General features: G+C 39.0%; 1 protein-coding gene across 2 annotated transcripts in view; it reads right to left on the bottom strand.

The window, feature by feature from the left end:
* ATP5MC3 (ATP synthase membrane subunit c locus 3) overlaps nucleotides 1-22,683 on the bottom strand; it is a 356,405-nt gene that overhangs the window by 2,086 nt on the left and 331,636 nt on the right. Inside the window, exons 2-4 of one of the 2 annotated variants that reach the window (XM_066322763.1) lie at nucleotides 1,271-1,299; nucleotides 1,112-1,189; nucleotides 52-129 (exon numbers count right to left, since the gene is read on the bottom strand). In XM_066322763.1, coding sequence (XP_066178860.1) covers nucleotides 52-129; nucleotides 1,112-1,150 — 117 coding nt within the window. In that variant the 5' untranslated portion in view covers nucleotides 1,151-1,189; nucleotides 1,271-1,299. The other variant, XM_066322764.1, reaches the window with a different exon arrangement.

Raw genomic sequence — 22,683 nt, 5'->3', positions numbered from 1 at the left:
TTAGGCTCACCAGGTAATTTAGGAAGATACAGAATTTTGTTTATAAGGTACCTCTCCATTCTTGACCTCTGGCCTAGACAACACAGACGCCGAAATTGGTCTGTACAAGACTCTTGATCCAGCACGGATCTGTAAGAGGAGGAAAAAAACTATAAAAAAAGAAACATTTGATCACAACTGTTCCATACAATAGTCTGTAAGATAGTAAGACTCTTAGCTACTAAGCCATTTGTCTTCCTCGAAGGAAAGCAATCTCTGAACAGCTGGATATACAATAAAGATACAGAAGCAAGCACTGCTGTGCAATCTGACAGCACTGTTTTCAGGAGATATATTGTAAATAGCCACATCATTCAGTTAACATATACATGCACTATGCTGACAGAAAATAAAGCAAAACAGCGACAAAAATGCCCGACCGACCAGGAGGCAGTGAAACACGTTTTGAAATGAATAAATAAAAGCCATCAAAATGAATTTCAAAGTTGTTACATGCACAGAGGTAACCTAGACTTTCGAATTTAGCGAGGCACAAATGAATGAATCCTTTTTCACAAGCGGCCTGCATGTGTCCTTGGGCTCCCAGCAGTCTAAGGTCATATCGGCTCTTGCACAAAGCTCTTCCTGCAGGGGAAACCTGGGCCTGGACCACACAAAATGAGACCTTCTGCAGGCCAGAGAGGGCATTTTCATGCAGGACAATCCCTTATCTCTGCAAGGGCAAAAAATCTCGGCCTTGCAAAGGACAAGCAACAGGCTGAAGTTTGACCTACAGCGAGGCAGGGAGCGCAGTAGGCCCAGGAGCCGGTGGCTGCGCTGACCTCTCCCTCCTTCTCGGCTCGCGTGCGAAGGCCCCTCACCTTGGCACAGGGCCCCGGCCGCGCCAAGGAGGCAGGAAGGAGAACGCGGCCCTGCCGCAGTCTGCCCGACCCCCACCCCCACCCCTTCGCTCCCGGGCGGGTAGCGCTCGGTACGGCCCGTCCCAGGGCGCTGCCGCGGGGCTCGGAGGCCCGCGCAACCCGCGATCGGCCCGCGACCGCCGCCCACTCCGCCGCCGACAGGGACGGGGTCGGTGAGGAGGCACAGGCGCCCCCCGCGCACCCCCACTCACCAGGGAGGGCGAGGTGGCGAGCTTGGCGCAAGCGAACATCTTAGCGGGCGGCGTCCCGGGGGTCACGATCCGGCGTCTCTGCGGAGAGAGGGAGAGGGTGAGGGTGCGGCGGGCGGGGGCGGCGATGGGCGCGGATGGCGCGAGTGGCGCGGTTCTCACCGCTGCGGTGCCGCGCTCGGGCCGACGGGCTGGGCCGGCTGTGCGCAGGCGCGGCGGGGCCGGGCGGCGGAAGGGGCGGGGCGCGGCCAAGGTCACTTTGTGCCGGCGCCATTGGCGGTGGTGGGGGGCGTGGGCTGTGTGTTGCTTCCCCGCGCAGCCGCGGCGCGCCTGGCGCTCGCGGGGGCGGTTCCGCCGTGAGGGTCGGTGTCGCCGTGAGGGTGGCGCTGCAGAGCGCCGCGTCAGTGTCGCTGTGGCAGTGTCGCTGTCGCGCCCCCTGCCCTAGCGCGTCACGGCAGGGAAAGGGGGCGCGTCCGAGGGCTCCTGCTGCGTGCAGAAAGCCCCTACTGTTCAATTAGTCGTTTCTGCACGATGAGCAGATTCACACCCAAGTAACGAAAGAATCCTTTTTAATCAAGATTAACCTAAATAGGATTATCTTTGCTGAGCTGAGCATGTGTTCCCGAGATTTCCCGTTTTAATCGCTTACATGTGCTTTGATGTTTTTCCTTTGATAATGGGATTGTTATTTTAATGGTCATTTGCTAAGTGGTATTAGTGCCAACTAGTAAAGATGCTGAAAAATCGACGTTGGGAGTAAAACACTGGGAAAGAGTTGTTAAGCTGTACGATTTTAATTTGATACAATCTGTGCCATAAAAGCAAATTCTAAAATCGTGTGCTGCAGACGGTCTCCAGTGGGCCGAGTAAGGGGCTGTGTGTGCTGTATATAGGGATGGGAGCAGTCCCAGGATGGGTGCTGGGCTCCTGCAGATGTAGAGGACGATTGATGTTGCTGTCACTGGTTAAACCACAGGTGCCACAAAGCTGAGACATGCTCCATATCGGCAACCTGAACACCCCTCAGCACACATGATCAATAGGTGCTTTCAACAGCTGCATACCAACATTCACCATAATGTTGCTTTTATAACCTACAACGCAGTGTCTTCTGATCTTTAGTTTCAGGGGAGATGTACTCAGTTGTAGGTCCAAACTGAGAGACAACAGTACTATTTGAATTTTCCAGCTTTCTGCTCCCTGCCTCAATTCAGCAACAAGCTTAGTTTGGTTCCAGTGTGCATCCAAAGTCTTAGTAACACCACAGTAAAAAGTCAGTCTGTAAAGGCCAGCAAAAGAGGTTATAAACCAGTGGTTTGGGGTTTTTGGTTTGGTTTTGGTTTTTTTTTCATGGCTTGCACACATTTTTTGGGAACTGAGGTGCACGGACAGATCTGCAGTGTCTGCCACATGCTTCCTCCACAGACAAGCACTAAGAAATAAGTATCAGTGGCAAAATCTTTTAAAGGTTAGGCAGAACATCTCACTCAAAAAAAAAAAAATTACGATCCATGTGCTGTTGTGGGAATAAGTATTTCCATCACCATGAGTAAAATCATAAAGCAAAAGCGAATGCTGTAATGTGACATGCTGGTGTACAGTGACATTCAGAGTACCCTATTTCTGAAGATGGATACTTCATCTTAGAAGTAGAGCTGCTGGCAGAGCGTCTGCAACAAAGAAATTCACTTCTTCATGGAAGGAAGTGCAGCAGTTTGAGATGTGCTTTCTCCTTGGGAAACTGGAGGTCTGGACCTCCAGGCACGAAACAAATCTTTCCTCAGCTCTCATGAATGGAGAAGAAAATGGAAATTACGCTTCTGTGTACACACAGCACAAAGTCACATGGATTCAAAACCACAATAAACAGAAACCCTCTTCTTTCACAATTCCCACCCCAGGATGTTTTGTAAAAAAGGCACTCACAAGCCATTTGTTGTGAACAGTGTCAAAACCACTATTAAACACTCGTTTATTGTTGCTTTTAAGGCATAACATCTGATAGTGTATTTTGAATCTGGCTCAGCTGTTTCTTTCAGGAGGATTTTGAAGAGCTATTACTGATCTCTAGGGACCAGGCTGAGTTTAATTCAAGCAGCTCTTCATAAAGAAATGCTGGTTAACCTCACACTGTTTCCTATCCTATGGCTGACCTGCTGGTAGGTCCCCAAGGAAGGGCATCAGTGTGCTAAAGACAGTGTAATTTGTAGTTGCTCAGCACATTTCTGAAAGTCTTTTAGAGCAGGTTCCCAGTTTTCTGATTGTCTCTCCGTGTCAGGACCAGTTGCACATGTGGGCAGCAGCCAAGGATGCCAGAAGAGGTTTTCTCCCCATTTTGCCTCTGGCTGGGAAGATGGAGTGCAGATGTTTGCAGTATGTGGTGCCTGAAGAGCCACTCCAGTCTTCTCCCACAGGTCCTGTGGCCTTACAATTCCCTGCTGCTGAGCCAGCTTTGTGTCAGTGCAGTGAGAACAGCAAGTGACTGCTAGCTGTAGTTCCACCAGTTTGGCCTTCTCCATTCCCAGAATTGAAAGAGAAAAGGTCATATCAAATTTACCAAGCTTTCTAATAACTTCTCCTGGAACCATAAAGCTTCTCTCAGTCTTTTTATCCTATTTTTAAGAAAAGCAGCATCTGTTTCACTCTCACGGCCAAACAACTCATTTCCTAGGTTCGCCATACAGTGGATCAGTTCTACAGTGACATGGACTTTCACTTTATAACCTTGAAATTAATGAATATATCTACACATAACAGGCTCTGAATGTTACCACACACGAGTATCAGCAGAATGGATGTTGCATACAAATGGCATTTTTCTGGTGACTTCTTAGAGTACTATCAAGCCTTATATCTGTCCAGAAAGCAGGTAATAAGGCAACTGGGCACAATACCCATAAACTGGAATGCCTGCCTGATAGATACAGGTTGGTTTTCCTCCAGGTACAGACGAATGATGGTAGTTGCATACTGGCTCAGCTGAACAAGTACAGTCCTATGCAATGCTAAATAAATGAGCATGTCCTGAGTGCTTTGCACTAGAAGGTCTGCCAGAATTCAACATTTATTATTAATAACTTATAAAAGATGAATGTCTATATCTGAATGTTCTGTATTTGCTGAAGGAGAAATCTTGGCTAGTTAAGAGAAATCCCATTGTCCAAAGCCTAAATAAAATATTCTGCTGCTAGATCGAAACCTATTCCTTCAGGTTAAATTTTATCTCCCAACAGAGGATTATTAACTCAAAACATGTCACACACTCACACTAGTCTTTTTTTTTTTTTTTTTTTTTTCCAATCTGTTTTGAAGAGGAGAATATATTCCAATAACTCTTAATTGTTGAAAGACCCCCAAAGGATGAAATTGGATCAAAGGTCTCCTGAGATTATCCTAATGTTTGTGAAATATTTTAAAACTTAAGGTGTATTACCTCAGGGTTAGCTCTCTTGAACATCCAGATTTATGATGTACTTTGCAAAGCATTGATTGATATTGATTTACAAAGTCAGGGGTTTTCAGTGTTTTTTGCAGCCTGGGCCATGTTTCAGATTCTACCTCTTCCATTCACAGCTGTATGGTTGAATCTTCCTATTCAGGACTGAATTATCCCATTCAGCACTCATAAAACTGGAGCAATGGCTTGTGGAAAGAAGATATATATATATAGCAGAATTAATACACTTCAGAGTACTGAAACGATTTTTTGGGAGAAGGAACAAAGCCATTATTAGATGGCTCCGCTTTAAGTAGAAATTCTCTTGGTAGCACTCTCTTAATACCTGTTTACTTCAGTGATTATTAGTAGTTGGCCAATTTTGACATAAGGAATGTTGTTTTAATTGCAGAGTTGGGTGGATCATAAGAGATGCTTCATAGGAATACAGATGATAAAATTTTTTCTCTAAAATCTAGACTTCTCCTTTACAAGGGAAAGGGAGATACTGTCTTTTCAGTGATCTTTGTCCCCAAGAGTACTTACCCGAGCCTTTTTTTTTTTTCTAAATTTGTTTTTTTATAGTCTCAATAGCTTCTTTCAATGGAGAGCAGGAAGCAATTAACAAAGTAGAGCTGATTTAGGCTGTAGAGCATTCTGCTCAGCAGATCATTGATTATTTTAACACTTGAGTCCTAGAAATGTATGACATCAGGCACAAACATCATAGCATGCTCATGCTAGGCAAGATTTGAAGTGTGTGCTAATATTGTTCAGAACATTCATGCAATTTGAATGGGAAATCATGATAATACTTACGATGTAATTGTTTGATCTTTAAGATCTGCTTTAAATATCACAATGATTATATAAGCAGGGTCTGCTACACCACAGCCTATATATGTCTAAAGGGGATGTTGTCAAGAGGAAAAACATTCTGCTTCAGCAGAAATTTAGCATGGAAAAGGGGTGTACTCATCTTCATCCTAGCTATTGGATTCTGGTGGCAAGTGACATCACGGCTCCGAGGAACCTTGCCAGAAAAGACTGGTAGAGCTGCTTTCCCTCTAGGTAACAATCTCTATTGTTTAGCATTCAGGTTCTACTGGTTACTTTTATCATGCTGTACAACAATATAAATATTAAAAATACACCAGCCTTTTGTAAAACCCAGAATGTCACAAGGTGGAAGACAATCCTGTACTTTTAAAATTAATTTTATATGTCAGCAAAAATTCGAATTTGTCTATAAAATTATGATAGCCTATTTTAATGTAACTTTTATTTGCATTTCATACAATCATAGATTTTTTAAATTTTTAAATTTTAATTTTTTTAAATTTTTTAATTTTTTAAATTTTAAAGTTGGAAAAGACCTCAGAAATTATTCAGTCCCCATTAATCTTTGCAATGCAACCTAAAGTGGAAGGAAATGTCAGGTTCATGAACAGTTTCACTTAATGGTTCACATCTATTACACTGTGTGTGTTAGGATTGCCACATTCAGGGTGAACTCATGTGTGTTTAAAAATTATTATTATGTATCTGCCCAATATTTTCTGGAAATTGATTTTTGAGGAAATGTTGTAATGAAACAATAGACTGATATTTAATCAAAGTAATTTTTATAAATGCACAGAACATTCAGAACATTTAGAATTAATATACCTCTTCATGTATTACTTTATAACATAAACTCCTTTAACTAAGTTTTCTTACTCAGATGATTCATGATATTCCTCAAGGCTATGTTGCAAAAAAAAGCCCATACCTGAAATAGTCACTTCAAATGGTCACATGGGATAACACACACATGGATTTCTTGGTTACAAAATATCACTGGATTAAATAAAAATAAAGTCAGCAATGCTTTTTATGCTACTAACAGTACTAAACACCTTTTGAACAGAAAACAAAGTTCAGCTGTAATCTGACACTATTGGCTGCACTGGTTAGAGCACAATATCACCAATCTAATTTTAACACTTTTCTTATAATACACAGCATAGACAGCCAAGACTTTGCATAAATTAGAGCCAATTTTTTTCAGAAGTTTTTCACAAGTTTTTTTCCATAAATTTTCATAGCTGAAGCTGAAGAAATCCAAAATGGAGGAATGTTTTCTTAGTGGGCTCTTCTGGAAATACAGGTTTTTTGTGCAGGGAAAATTGCAACAACAGATTCCTAGGTTTTAAACATAAATTAGTGAGCCTTTTTTCTTAGATTTGTTGTTTTTCCTGTTTGCTAGAATTATATGAATGATCCTAGACAAGTCTGTTTGGGCAATACATTTTGGCCGTTCATAATCTGAAAAGAGAAATAGGAAATGTAGCTGTTCAGTGCTACAGGAATTAATAAATCTTGTTCGGAAGCTATATTAGTGTTTTGGATAACTGATCTGTTATGGCTATCTGTGCCAGATAAAGAGCAAAAGCAGGGTACACAGGACTGTGGCAGAAGGATTTTGCCTTCCTCCACCTTCTTTCGGAGGCTCTACTTCCAGCTGATGATCCCTGGTTGGAGGGGAGATGGGCCTACAGCCCATTAATACATGCAAGATTCATCTGCTTAATTGTAAATGACACACCGCCCAGCTGAGTTTAGATTCTCATACCTCTGCAAATTTCTTTGGGCTTACAGCCTGAAAGGCAGTGTGCAAATGAACAATATTCATTATTATCTGAAAGCTTTTCAGTCAGAACCACTTAGGAGAAAACCTGTGGAATCCTTTTGACTCAGGTGCTCAGGTTCTGCCCTCTAGGACCTGGTGCCAGTCTGAATCCAGAGAAAAAGTTGCTCCAATTCAACTGCCTACTGTCATGCTTTGTATGGCTCAGATGAGCTATTTTTAAATGCCTTTAATTGATTTTGCTCATAGTTACAAAAGAGATCATATATTCTCACATTTTGTACCTAAAGTAGAAAAACCTTGGACAGCCTGCCATTTCAAAATTCTTGGAAAGGACTCTGTCCCTAATACTCAGACTCAATGAACATCCTGGTTCTCTGGCATGACTCTATTCATTCCCATCTGTCGTGCTGGCATCTTTCCCACTCAGAATTATCTATGCCAATTTCAACAGGGCATAGGTGCTAACCAAACATGGTTTTAGAGGGACAGCTTTCCTAACACAGCAAGTGCCATCTCTCTTGCCAGGAGATCCTGCTGTTTGCAAATAATTCCAGCTTAAGGCCACATGCTTCATTACATGGGATCACATCTGTAGATGCTTGTGGGTATTATTAAAAAAAAAAAAAATCAACAAATGTCTACTGTATTTCTCTTACAGTTTGGCTCAGTGCTTGGAATTTTGCATGTGGAGAATGAATGCTCTGCACCTTGTTCACAGGAGTGAGCCATAGGCTGTTAGATACTCTGAGCAGTCTTAACAGCTTACTGCATCAAAGCTGGGATCACAAACTACAGAAGTTTACCTGAGCTGTGCTGCTTTTTTCAGGTGCCCTTTCACTGCTTTGTATCTGTAGTATATTCTGAGAAGAGAATGACAGACCATTGTCTTTTGCACCACAGCTTTTTCATTTCCAGGTTCTCAACAGATTTTTGTGTAAGGCACATTCTGCCCCTACCCATTTGTAAAATGGCACATATGTACAACAACATTCATATTGCTTATTAAAGTTACTAGTCTGTATAATCCTCTATATAGGATACATTATATTGTATTGATATATTGTACATATCATGTTAGTATATTGTACCTTGATTCCTGTTTTGCCCCCTGAACAGATTACTTGTGTTAGCAGAATTACACTGTATTGTGTAAAGATTAAGAAAGAGCAAAACCTCTTCATAAGCCTCAGCTAAACAGCCTACTGTGCTCAAATTTTAAAAAACAACTTTGCAGTTAAAAAAAGGAACATTTTCGCCAGCATACATCTCAGAAAAAACTGCATGGAACAAAATAAGATTCAGGGTGCATAATTTCCAGCCATGTGTTTCGAGTCATAATTTCTGACTCTTAGATGTTCCATTGTGCAGCCAGGTTCTGTGGAAAATAAACCCCCTTGACACCCATAGTGTTTTGGCTGAATAGCCCTAGGAAGACCTAGGTTCACGTGTTGGGCACAGAAATGTATTTTTACAAATCAGGAAAGGTATTTTCATTTGTTCTCTTTACTAGCAAAAACCACCTAAGGCTGTTTCTAGTTGTATTTTACCTTTTCATAAAAAAAAGTTGAATCTAAGAACTGCAGAAGAGTCAAACATTTTTTAGAGTCCTAGCACTTCAAGGATGCAGAGTGACAGGTAGACACATGAGTATATTGAAAAATTCTGTTGGGAATCAAGGTCTAAAATAACCAAACATTTCTACTGACTGTACATTTCAGAATAGGAATGTGTACATTTCTGATCATTTTGGGTTTTAGCATGTTTATGAAATTTGGTACAGTTGACAAGATTTCATGGGCTTTGAAGCATACTTAATGAGCTTTTCCTATGCTATTGATAACTTCAAGATACTGTATTGAGGTCAAGAAACTAAAAAGAAGCCTCATTTCACAGTACATCAATTGCAACTAAGCTTTATGTCCTCTCACCTGTCTTCTGTCCTTAGTCTTTTTAGCAGCTAACCTGGTCTTGTGGGCTCTCAGGACTGATTTGTTTTCCATACCACTTGGACTCAGAGGTACTTTCTTTTTCTTATCTTCTCTAAAGATAAGGGAAGATCAGTCTCTTAAAAGTGCTACCTCATAATAATTGTATACCTGAGAAAACACCTTCCGGTAAGGGAGTGGAAGAAGAGGTGTATGTTATTAGTGCTAAGGAATGAAAACTTCAAGGCATATGTGCTTGAGAGAACAGGGTTTTCCCAACCCAGTAGCTCATGAGGGGTAGAGTAGAACCTTCTCCAGCACAGTCAGACCAGGAGTTGCCTCATGGGAGGGCTGTTGCACTTTTGGGTGGGTTGTATTTTGATCGTTTCTTAGCACCCATAACAGCAAAGTTATAAGGCTGCCTGGTCAGAGTCTCAGCTCTGAGATGTTGCAGTGAACAGCCAGTCCATTATCTCTCTATACAAACCCCAACTCTTTCCTCTAAGATGTGGTACACTTGTTAGGGAATACCTGCCAGCAGCACTGCCAGGGCACACAGCTTGGTAGCTGTAGAAAATGACTGATGCATGTCTGGGCAGCTTGGAAGCTTTGGCTCATGGAAACTGCTATCTCTAGAGCAACAATAATTGAAGATAGCTGATTTAAAAACATGTCTGAATTGCTCCAATTCATCACTGGACTGTGTTTTTAATGCCTCTAAAATGACTAATAGTGTGTATAAATAGTGACATCCAGTGTTCAGTTAGATCAACCACAGGTCTGTGTTCTGTAAAGCCTTTCAATTAAAAGATTTATTACAGACCCTATTTAAAATGCCTATGTAAAGATAGTAGATAACCTGCCAACTGCAACACACCTCCACAATAAAAGTTTCCTTCCTGGCTTGTTGGGGAACAAGAATGGTGTGGCTCTTCTATAATCCTTTAACTTTCTTTTTTTATGACAGCAAGCGTCTGATTATTCCCAGGTGGTTTTGATTTCTCCTTTCTCTGCTTCTGTTGCTGTGAATGTGGCCATTAGGGCAGCAGTCATAAAGGATGTGTTCACCACTTCCTTCTCTGTCTGTCTCTTAACAGAGCCACAAGTCCAACCGTCTTCTATCCACATTAATTCCCTGAGGTATCCACACAGTATTTGTGTTGACTGCCTTAATTTTCATCTTCTCTAATCATTCCCTGCCAGATGGCAGTTAAAGTTTAATGGTCCCTGTAAAAATAGTTCCCTTTCTTCTTTTAATCAGTCATGTGTGTTTGCTTAGCTAACTGTTAGATGTTCAGAGAGCATGAAGGGACCACCAACACAATTACTTCAAAATACACATCCGTATTGTGATTTCAGTGTTACGTAAAAGTGAAGGGTTATGGTGTAACCAAGATTCGTGGAAATTAGTGTGGGCTGCATGACCTTACATTTTCTTTGTTTCTTTAGATTTATTAAAAAAGATTAAACTAATAATTTGTGACATTTCATATAATCAAAGGTAGATTACTTCTAGTATTTTCTAGGCTCAAATGTATTTTCTGTGCTAGAAAGTGTATCAGTATTACGCTTTTAGGATGAATTGAGCAATACACTTAAGGATATGCTTAACTTTAAGTCCATGTCTATGGCTACAGATACATAATAGGGCCTTTAGCAAGGTACTTTGATGTATGCTTCATCTTAGGCCCCTAAGCCATTCCAATGAAATAATTTATTTTCTTGAATTTTAAGAGTATGTATATAATGACACAGAACCTGAAATTTTCCAGTATGTGTTTACTTGATTGAAGCTTATTAGAGGTTTCTGCTGAAGTGAGAATTTAATTCAATTACATATTCATGCTATGCCTAAGTAGCGAATCACTTCAGAGGCAAATGGCTTTAAGCTATATCAGACACCTATGCAGTGAGCAGGTACAATTATACCCCTGAGGAATATGGACAGCTTGGGAGAGTGATAAGCTAGGAACCTAATCCAGCGCAAAGCACTTCCAGAGAAAGGGGTGCTGTGGAATTAAATGGGGACTGGATCAAGCTCTGAATGCCTTGCCTAGAGCAATACAGGAAATACATGGCAGAGGCACTAACAGAACCCAGATCTGATTCAAATTAGACTTCTTTTGTATCTAACATCTGTGTATGCTGCAACTGGATGTGTCATCCCAGCCTGCACAGGCCAGCTTCTAGATTAAAGCTCACATGCCAACTCCTACGCACACTGCAGGGATCACACCCACTTACACATCCCAGTAAGATGACACTTAGCACAAGTGCAGACCCTCCTACATTCTCCTCCCTAGTAGAAGGCAGAGAAAATAGGGATCCTTGTATCTTCTTGAAAGCATATTTTAACAACCATCTCCAGAAGAAGTTTTCAGATATGACAATATGTACTACAACAGTACTCTGAACCTTCTGATCACTTAGTGCTTTTTGATTTTGCTATGAATGCCAGGGAGCAGGACAAAGAGAATTGCTGCAGCTCCAATTTTCCACATTATGCATTAATTAGCAAAAAAGCAATTTGGTTCTAACATAATAGGAATTTTGACCCCAAGGAAAAATTCTCTGTCCTCCATCTAGGTATTTTTCCTTAGTTTCTACATGCAGGTTTTTTGGGTAAGATTTAGGCCTGAGGGCAGAGACATGGATGGAACAGTTTGCGTTATGATAACCAGATAACCTCATTGAGATCAGAGCCTCAGGGTAAAAATTTTGGATTCTGGCAAAAACCTAGTAAAAGTCGATCCCTGTGCAAAAGAACATGAAATCTAAATACTCAAGTTCTTTAGTAACTTTGAGATGGAGAGGTTGATTTGTCTACTGTCAGATTGTGGCCATTGCCAGTGACTGACTCTTCATCTCTTGTGCCTTAGCTGATAGCCTTAAACCCAGCAGCATCCTTCTTCTCTACTTGTAATTAATTAAAAGCAGAGCCAAGCTTTGTTAATTTTGGTATGTCAGAGTTGTAAAATCTGTGGAAGAGTGGGCTTACCTTTATCTTTCTTTGCGCTATTCCTCTCCTGTTTCCATATCAGAGAAACATACACTGGTTCCTTCCTTGGTTCTTAAATATTACAAACATAAACAAGCCAAGCAGAACTTGCTGAGCAGATGATCACTACTAGCAGGTGTCAAAGTGAAGGCGTTCCCCTGTGGACACAACCCATCATGGTTGGGCTGATGCCCAGTTCATAGGAGAGAACATGAATCTTCTGAATGGAAAGGGAGATAAATTGCATCTAAACACTCTAATGATGATAATGCAGAGAGACAGATGTGGTAACTGAGTGTTTGAATCCCTCCATACGCTCTTTACTTCTGTTATACTATCACATCATATACTACTGACTAATATAAGCCAGATGCACAACGAGAATGTTGTTTGAGTTTGTATCCTTGACATCTCCAGGTCTGTACATCTTATAGATAGGAACATTTTTCCCTGGCAAATTCACACAAAGGTCATTTTTATGAGCTCATATAAAGAGTGAATTGGAAAGCACTCACTGGTGTTTGTTTCAGCTGCACCACTTCTGTTAAAGAATTCTTATTATAAAAAACAAGGCAAGCACAGCTCAGAAGTCTGGATTCTGGGGAAGGAATTTTGTTTCTTTGGCCCTTGTGGGGCCACTCACACCTTTGCAAAGAGGGTGCCATTTAAAGGCTTGTAATTCAGAAGTGGTTTGGATCAGCCTTACGTAAATGTAAACTATATAATGATTTCCCAAGGTGAAAGGCAGCAGAGGAGGAGAGAGCTCTGCCAAGTGAGGTGAAGTGTGGAGAATACCCAACAACCACACAGAACATTTATACACCTGGTATAGTACATGCCAGTTGTTAAGGCAGGAAGCCAAATGTAATGAGCACTGTGAGAATTACCAAGAGCTCCTTTTTGGCGCAGGTTCTTGCTTGTAATTGAAGTGCTATCCTCTACTGATCCTTCAGGTAGCATTGGAACGATTTTATCCAGGCTTCAAGGGAGAATCAATCCCTACAGAATAAAAGAAACTTCCTTTACATTATAGCTCTGTGCTAGAAGCAAGCTATGGATGTGACTCATGAGTATTCTTAATAGTTTTCAAAGAAAGTGAAATTCCTAAGTGAGATTTTGATTTTAATTTTGAAAATAATTTTTATGTGTGCTCCAAGATGACTAGAAAACTGTATGTATGTTTACATATTTGTGTTATTAGAACATATAATGAAATGTACATTAAAGTGTCTGTTTCATTTATTAAAATATATATTAAAATATTTCTGCACATTATTAGGAAAAAAATAAATTGAATAATAGCCATCCAAGAGTATTCTTCCTTAGTCTGTACTCTCCATCAATTTTAACAATAGGCTATTTATTTTTCTTTGACTAGATTTTAGTACATTCACAGAGAAGAAGTGGTTATAAGACACTGTAATCTTATTCCTGGATAATAGATTTTAACTTTTATATATCCTAGTGGGTTCCTTCTCTACAATATTGAATTTCAAGGCGTTGGTGGCTACTCTGTTACACTGAAAATTTCTTTCTGACTTCAGCCTTGAAATATCTTTAAAGGATAATCTATTCCTGAGAAAATAGACTGAAAAATCAAAGACTGACTTGGCAATCTCACTGAAGTGCATGTAGTTGTCGCTTGGCTTTCTTTGCCTTCCACCCTCTTCGTATGTTTTTACTTCAGTTACTATCTCTTTAGGACCAATACTCACTTTTGCTTTTGAAAGGAGATCGGGACAGTTGTGTGGTTTCTGCATAATCAAAATTATTTTTTATTCTGTTAATTTTATGGTATGGGACATCTGAGTTCAGAAGCATCTTTCAGAAATATTGATTTGGGAAAAACATACAGAGACTTCTAAAGATAGAAGAGTAAAACCCAGGAAGCACTGAATGTTTAACTGAAAAAATAGAAATATAAGCTAAATAATTATTGGAGCTGCAGAGAATCTGCAGGTTTACAGAAAACTATAATGCCAAAATTTTTTAGCGAGAGTTCTTCCTTTCTTCTACCTTTTTTTTTTTTTTTTTTTTTTTTTTTTTTTTTTTTTTCCCCATTTCTTGGAAGTTCAGTGATGGACTGTAATGAAGGAGAGGAACTGTTAAATTAGTTTGAAACTGAAAATTAAAAAACAGTACACTTTTCTGCAAATTGAAAACAGTGGAAACCCCCTGTGATTCAATCATGGAAAACCAGATTGGGAAAAGAACTACACTTGGTTGTGCAGCTGCAAGGATGAAGAAACTGGCCTCTCTGTTACTGCTGAATTTGGTCTAGGGAGACACATACTTATTTACTAAGTAACATTAAATACACTGTTTGTATTACACTTTGCAAAATCAAATAATGGAAAAGACTTCCCCTGTCTCTAACTGCTGAAAAGCATCACAGTTCATTTCTCTGTTTATCAGCAAGGCATCCTTTGAACGACACAAAACAAGTTGTCTCGAAGGATGAAAAACCAAAACACCACAAACAAGAAAAAGGAAATAATACTAAATTATACTTTAGCTACTAGTGGAAGTAGACTGACAAGTCTAATAGAAAAGAATCTTCCATATTACCTAATACCGTTTTATCTTTTGGTAAGAGATAGTTTAACGGGACATTTTCATCTGATTTAATGCAGAAGGCTTTTTTGAGAAACAGAAACCCAAATTATAGCTGAGAGAACTTCAGCAAAGAAAATTCATCTTTCTCAGAAGAAACAATGTAAAGAAAAAATTAGTAGCTGTGTAATGTATCACTGCTTCAGAGTTCCTAAGTGGAAGTTAGGCTAGTATATTAAACTGGCAGCTTATCCTCTTGGAATATATTGTATCCACCTAACTCATGAGGAAAGCACAAGAACATTAAAGAACTGCTTTTGCACCTGTTATATTACGCTTTGCATTTTTTATGCTTAGCAGAAGCTGTTGGTGTTTAAAAGCCTTCACCAAATGTATCCATGCAGCACGGAAAGAGCTGAAGTCATTAAACTGTGTATCATACAACAGAATCATCTTGCATTTAATGTCTAGATTTCTGAAGCAATTACTAAATTTGGACCAAGTGCTGGCCTAGGGGGAAGCCAAATTTTTCTTCATTTTGAGAAATTAATCTCCATGGTTTGCAGTAAGAGCGCTGCTGTTGACATAGGCAGCCCCCAGCACGTGGGATGCCAAACAGGCTGTGTGAGCACAGCCAGGCATGGTGTGTGTAGGGAGACTTGTCATGATGCAGCAGGTACAGGTGGGGGCTTCCCCTGCCCAGCATGAGCCCAGCAGCACTGCCAAGGCAAGCTAATCTTTCTGCAGGGGGTACAAAGAGCCAGCCTTCTCTTTTCAGTTCAATGCAACTATTTTTCCTTCGCAGAGTCTACATCCTTGAATTTTTCTCTCATTTTTCCTTTTGTGTTCCCATGACAAATTGACACAGAGTGAACATAAAATTTGTTTTTAACTCCAGACAGGCATTTGTTAAATGCCAGAGATAATAAGACATTGGAAGTTTGGAAAAAAAGTAAACAGCAGTCATAGTAGAATTCTGTTAAAGAAATTGGCTCATCTAATCTAAAACAGTAAAGTGATGAAGTTCCAGGGCTGAATTATTCCCAGAAGTAATACCATGACTTCATTCAGGAAGCATTACTCAGTAGGATTACAGCTGGAACAATTTCAACCTTAAGGATTCATCCTCAGAAATATCATTCTTGGAGTGCAAAATATCCTGTAATTCCCATTCCTAGAATAGGTTCTCTGTTAATAACTCACATTTCTGCATATCATAAACTTCAATTTACTCATGAGTCATTTTGCTGTTCAAGAGCTGTGTAAGACACTAATTTTATGTCAGTAAGGGTTAAGAGTCCAAGGAAACTAAGCTTTCATTGAAATATGGAATTTCCCTACACACACTTGAAAATCCAACATCAAAATATTTCACTTTTTTTTCCTCTACAGAACAAAATTCCATGCAGTTATTTATGGCCTCCCTGTAAGACATGATAAACTACATCCAGACATACAAGATAAGGTGGTCTTCTACCCTGAAGTAGACTGTTAAGTGGGGTGAGAAAAAGAAGTTGTTTTTATTTACTTATTAACAAAAAATAAAAATACTCAGAAAATTGGCACTAATTGAAGCATGCAAATTTGCATGACTTGAAGAGCTTTGGGGAGCTTTTTCTCTTTTAAACATGCTATGGAAATTTCTTGCCTGGTGAGATAAAATAATGGAATGAGAAAAATACAAACTCTACCTAGCAGGAATTGCAGTAAAGGAGTGTCTTAGTCCAGAGTGCACTAGAAAAAACATCATGTTGATAGTATCCGGACTTTTCTTCTATTTCACAAGAAATCAAACTGAGCAAGAGTTTGATATTTTATTCCTTTATACTTTATTCCACTCACAAATATTGTGTAGAAAACCAACAGTCCTTAAGCTTTTATTGTTCTTTAAAACTGATATGGGGGTGGTGGTCTTGAATAAATATTTTTATATGAAAAAACATGTAGAGTAATGTTCATTATACTTAATTTTTAACCTCCTTTTAAATTCGTTTTTTTCCTTGAATATCATTCTTCTATGATTGTGAAAACGTGGTGCTTCCTTGTATGATCCCTTGGATGTGCACATGAAAACGTGCATTGGAATTAGGTGAAAGTCACTCATAAGAGATTTAGTCAAGAAACTGGAACCATCTATAGTTTTCATTGCATTCCTTTCAAAGATGCTGTTGCTGCCACTGGTGGCAGTTTTTTTTGTGTTGGACAGCCAATGTTAGAATTATGAGCAATTGGAAAGCTTTTCTGTATTTTTCATAAAACTGTATTTTAATGCTAGTAGCTCTGATCACTAGTCTAACCCTGGCTTCTTGTGTATCTGCATGTAAATCTGTAGACAGCACTCCTATTACCATGTCACTGCTTGCAAGTGTACTTTCACAGACAAAAATAGCTCTTGAGGTGAAAGTAATTTGGTTATGTAGATCTCCCTATTATTTCAGTCCAAAAAGCTCAGCTTAAATAGAGTCTATCAGCTGAGCTGAAATGTTTTTGCAATATGCTCTGATGTGAGACAGACAAACCTATTTCACTAAGGTGCCTTAAGTAGACTTGGATCTTTAGTTTTAGCTGTGCTATTACATTTCCTTGAAAGCTCTCTTATTCATAAAAATAAAAAGTAAGTGGGGTGGCACATTTTCTTGTGACTTAAATACATTTAGTTGTTGGTGTTTATGTCCTTCAGTTTAGGGAATAATGAGTGGGAAATATAAATGCCTTGTGTCTGAATGATCAGCACTTGCATTGCCATGTGCTTTCCTGCTTGTGTGAAGGTACAAGATGTGTGCTAAACACTAACGTCAGTCTCAAAGTCTTCTTACAGATGCACATGTGCAACTTCTTTAGCAGTGAAAGTTGGGTACACAGATTAAATTCTAAAATAATATGACATTGCATCCATTTGGCTTGGATGAGAATTTTAGTTTCAAGTATTATCAATTTACTGCAATTCAGTCCTTTAGCCTTTTACCATGTTCATATTGTGAAAATAAGAATACCTTTCATACACACAGTGTTAAACAAAGATTTAGTAGGAGGTGTGGAGTGGCTTGGCTGGGAAATCATGTGAATAGTATGCACATACATCTCCTGAGTAAACTGCTTAATGTTTCAGTTATTGTACTTCTCAACAATTTCTGTTGGCAGCAGGGTATTGGCCATACATTCACAGAGTTTTGGGCAGAATCCATTCTGGATGCTAGCTTACATCCTGATTTGTATCTAATGACTGCTTCGAAATGAGGATTTTTTTACATGAGATAGTTCAGCACTTTATAAAAAGAATCATGGTGGAAAATACATGAAATTGCAGTAGGTATGCCACACACAACATGTCAGCTAAAAAAAAAAGCTCAGTTTGACACAAAAAATTGTGGATATTAGCTAATTTACACATATAAACCATGAATATTTTAATTTGTATTCTGGAGCAGTTGTAGCTGCATGATGTCAATTGTAACTTCATCTTTCATCACCAGCAGAGGGAGCAGCAGTGACTGAGCTGCACAAACCGTGGGGATTTAATCCACTCCATCAGCCAAATTCCCTCTGCAAACACCCTGAAAATAGTACTATCAGCAGGAGCCAAGGAAAAATGTCTGAGGGTAGGAGTGATCCTCGAATACATTTAAATATTTTTGTTTTCTTCAAAATAAACTCTCGTGTACCTCCCAATTAAAAGAGTAGCATCACATTTATAGCTTCATGAAAAATACGTGGCATACGCGTGGAATTTGGAATAAGATCAGAGGCCTGAGCACATAGGCCATGGCTGTCACCTCTCATAAGCTAAAATCATGCTTCAAAAATGTTTAGCAAACCCTGTTTCTGATTTTGCAACTTTAACCTCCGTTCTGTGGGAAGACACATTTCAAATACAAAAACTATAGTTACTCAAAACCTAGATTTTGAAAGATGCTGGAACGCATTTCAAAAGTGTCAATTGTTGCAGTTTACTTTCAGACCATGTTTAAAAGTGTCAGAATCATTAAATCAATCCTCAACAGTCGTTTTAGCATTTTAATGCAACCAATCTAGCAAAAATAAAAGGAAATTCACAGCTGTTAAAAAAATATGTAAGAGAAGATTGGATTTAAAGCAGTGTAGCCCATCTCCAAAGCTCTAGGTTTGAACACTTCTGCTAGGGGAAAGTAGTAGAGAGACCCGCTGTTACGCAACTCCTAATTGAGTCCTAATACTCCAGTGAATATTTTAGTTGGCTTTGACATTTTTACCCATTTCAGTAATCATCTTCACCAAATATGAACACCTATACTACTGTCACTTATGCTTATTCTCCCACGTTTTCTCAAAATAGCAAAAGCACTTAATAGCAAGGAATTTAAGAGTTAAGTCAATGTATATGTCCCACAAACATCATCCTAACAAAGACATTGTAGACTAGATTATAACACTGTGCACACAAACTCTGTCTTCCTTCAACCTTAGCAGCACCTCTAATGGAAGGTACTCTGACTACAAACCTGGTGTGCTTATAAACACAGCCAAGACACATCCAGTAGCTCAGTCCTTGCCCAGGATGATGTCAGTTCAGCTCATTCCAAAACCAGCTGTCTAAAACTGAAGGCCTAACTATCATCATCTGCCTGACTTTCATTACATTATTTCTCATGAATGTAAAGCACTGATAATATTGGTGGAAATGGTGGTTATGGAGACTTCATATTACAGGCAGAGAAAAGATCAACAGTTTTGCCAGTGGTCTTGCAGGAAAGAACTGAGGGATGTCAGAGTTGCTCTGGGTTCTCCATCACTGGAGATGGAGATGGACTGGCTGGACAGTGCCTAAGGAAGCACTACTGCAGGCTCTCTACTGCAGGCAACTACTGTTGCTCTTAGCCTATCTAACCTGCCAAGTGTCTGGTTAGAATGCCTGGCAGTGGGGAGGTGGACACATGCTATCTGAAATGTTCACGGTGTTGTGTAAGTAAATTTTATTTAATCAACAAAATTTCATTTATCCACTCTGTTTCCTGACATGTCACTGTCACTCTGGAGTCTCTTCTTAGCTATGAGTGTCAAGAATATGAAAAAATTAAATCTTCTTACCTTGGAAGGCTTTACAGTAGTGACACACCACTCTTCAGAATGCAGATCAACATGGTCCTCCCAGTTACTTATTTGGTTGAGGGCTGGGCATTGACCATAGATTTTTTTTTAATACCTGCAAAGAAAGAAATTTCATATTTTTTCTGACCAAAAGTATCTCTGGTAATGGTGAGTGTTGCTATGTCCAAGCAACTTATTCAGTGGGCTACACTGCCATATGGCCTAAACAAAAGTCACAAGGCTTTATTTGTTGTTAAACAAATATAACTTCAGCCATTTTGAAGAAAGGGCAGAGGATGGATTACAAGGGTAACTGTATAATTTCTTCTGTTTATCACACAATACAACAGTGCAGTTTGGTTTGAAGCACATGATATTTTTAATTTTTATATATTCATATTAACAACTAATATTAAAATCACTGGCATTAATTTTTGCCATTGGATTCCATGAAGGGGAATTTAAAGCACAGTTTCACTGTATATTTAACAAAATCTATTTAAAAAAATTTGTTATATGTGATTATTCTTGAATTTTTAAAATAACTTATATAATTTGCCAGAATTGTCTACCAACAATTTCAGAATTCGGAAAGATGAGGAACATTATTAAACAGTGATACTAATATTAAGACAGTAATTGAAGTTCTGTCTATCTCTTTCATATAGCTCTAGTCACCGGATGTTAACGAACTACATAGTATTTACTAATGCAGGTAAAATGGGTCTGCATTTTTGTCTGCATCTGATAAAGGTGTCTATTTAATCTTTTAAAAATGTTGCCTTACAATGTTGCTTTCTGATCACTGCACTTGTCACTACTTAGATCAGAAACTTTTTTTGCCACTAATATTGAAGGGCTAACATTTCTGTGTGCTTTAAGTGCATACATATTCATCAGCAACATGATTTTACTTTCCTACAGCCTAACTTGCCCAAGTATATAGAAATCTGCTGCAATGTTTTCATTGAAGATGACAAATATGCAATGATACCGTAGACTGTCTGGTTTTGGTTGTGATCCGTAAGTGTATGTGCCATTTAACAACCAATAAAATATGACAGGCATATACAATTCTGTCTGAGCAGGAAAGGAAATTTTATTGCTCAGGTTTTAGTCACACATGCCTTACATAAAGTTGTACAGTCAGATCAGTATTTTATTGTTACTTACCATATGTGTTATGCTCCCTGGGCATGGAAGAGCAAGCTCAAAAGCATGAACCTTATCTACTGAAGAAATTACTTCAAATAAGTTTACAGTTAATACAGTCTTTCTTTAGAAACAAAACAAAAAAAAAATGGAAACAAATCTTCATATCTCATAGACTTCAGCCACACAATATTACAATCTTAGTTTTATTGGCTTCTTTTTTAAACATCATATCTACTCTTACACACTGAAATAATTCAGTATGCAGTACTATGGATCACTGACATCAATAAGTGCTGTCATCTCCCTACCCGGTGTATCCCTCCAAAACTCCTGGTATTGGGGTCTTGGCCTCATACAGAGAAAGCATTGCTAATCTTATAACAAGGTTATGTGCATAAATCTATGCATAAATTTATCAGAATCACCGGGTATGTTGCTCAGGGATAGATCCATGGTGAACAGAGAACTCAGCAGGACACATCTGCACTCTGTTCACACTTCCTGAGTTCCTTGTACAGCTCAGCAGGAGAGGACAAAGGAGAGGTGATGATTTTGAGGCACTTCTGCAGTTATAGAGGAATTCCAAAACAAATTCCACTGTCTTGTTATTTCAGAATATACAGATTATATTTTCTTTAATACACATGTGAACCAGAATTTATTTTTACAATGTACTACCAGTGTTTATCTCCACCAGTTGAGCAGGTATGCTAACAGCCTGCAAAGCATTACAAGGGCAGGATATGAACCTGCACAGGATATGAATTTATAAATGCCAAAGGAGTGTAATAGTAGCAACATGTAAATCAAAGTTCAGAAAGCCAGAAAAATCTTACTTGAAGATCAGCTGATGCAAGGTAGCAACATATTTGTTTTTTGGAAAAACAAGTACTTTTGTGGCAACAGACAGAAGGACTGCGTGATCAGTAGGCAATGACCTGACAATGATTGACTCATGATGGAAGAAAGGGAGAGAAAATAAGTTGTATTTCAGATTCCAGCATGCAACATACCAAAAACACTGAGCAAAGTCTCTGAAAGCCAAGTAAGGAAGCTTGTCAGCTTTTCTGTTTCTTTGGGCACTTTATCTATTAAGACGAACTGAAAGAAAGAAGAGATACAATATCTTAATTTAAAATGTTCTAGGTACCTAGAGGTGTCTGAGATACATTTAAGCAACATTGGCAGAAACAAAGGGGGATCGAAGAAATAGTATCAAGAATACTTAAGACATTTATTGTGGATAAAGTTGCTAATTTCAAGCTTCAAATAAACTAATACAGCACTCACCCAAGCAAAAATTCAGTGCAAGTTCTGTAGAAAGCGGAAAAAAAGTGTGATTCTTCTCTGCAATCACCTATTCACACAGAAATAGTGTCTTTTTATATGTAACTAATGCTTGACAACTTTATGGCTGACTATAGAAGTCTGAGGATTACAGAACCATTGCTTGAAGAGCAAACACTTGAATTTAACCTTATTAGTTGCTAATATTTTTTCTGTTTCTATATTTTTTTTTTAATAAAGTGATTTCAGGTTTGTGAGCAGCTACCTATAATAAAAAACAATCCTTTTGAAACACTGGAGAGTGTAAGTAGAAGGTGTTAATTATAGCTAAATGCCCAATTCCCCTCCCCCACGCTGGGCTAAACCCTACCGTTTTAGGCTGCTTTCATTTCAGTAACCATTTGATCTTTCCCAGGAGAGGATTTTGTACTATTTCTTTTAATCTTCCCTGCATGCAGCTCAAAACTGGCTTGCTGAACTCAATTTAAGTTAGCGTTTGCGTTTATGAGGAGAGGATTGCAGGGT

The sequence above is a fragment of the Sylvia atricapilla genome, chromosome 7, assembly GCF_009819655.1.
Source record: "Sylvia atricapilla isolate bSylAtr1 chromosome 7, bSylAtr1.pri, whole genome shotgun sequence".
NCBI classification, from domain to species: Eukaryota; Metazoa; Chordata; class Aves; order Passeriformes; family Sylviidae; genus Sylvia; species Sylvia atricapilla.
The sequence above is the reverse complement of the archived record's forward strand: the minus strand, read 5'-3'. Positions and strand labels throughout refer to the sequence as shown.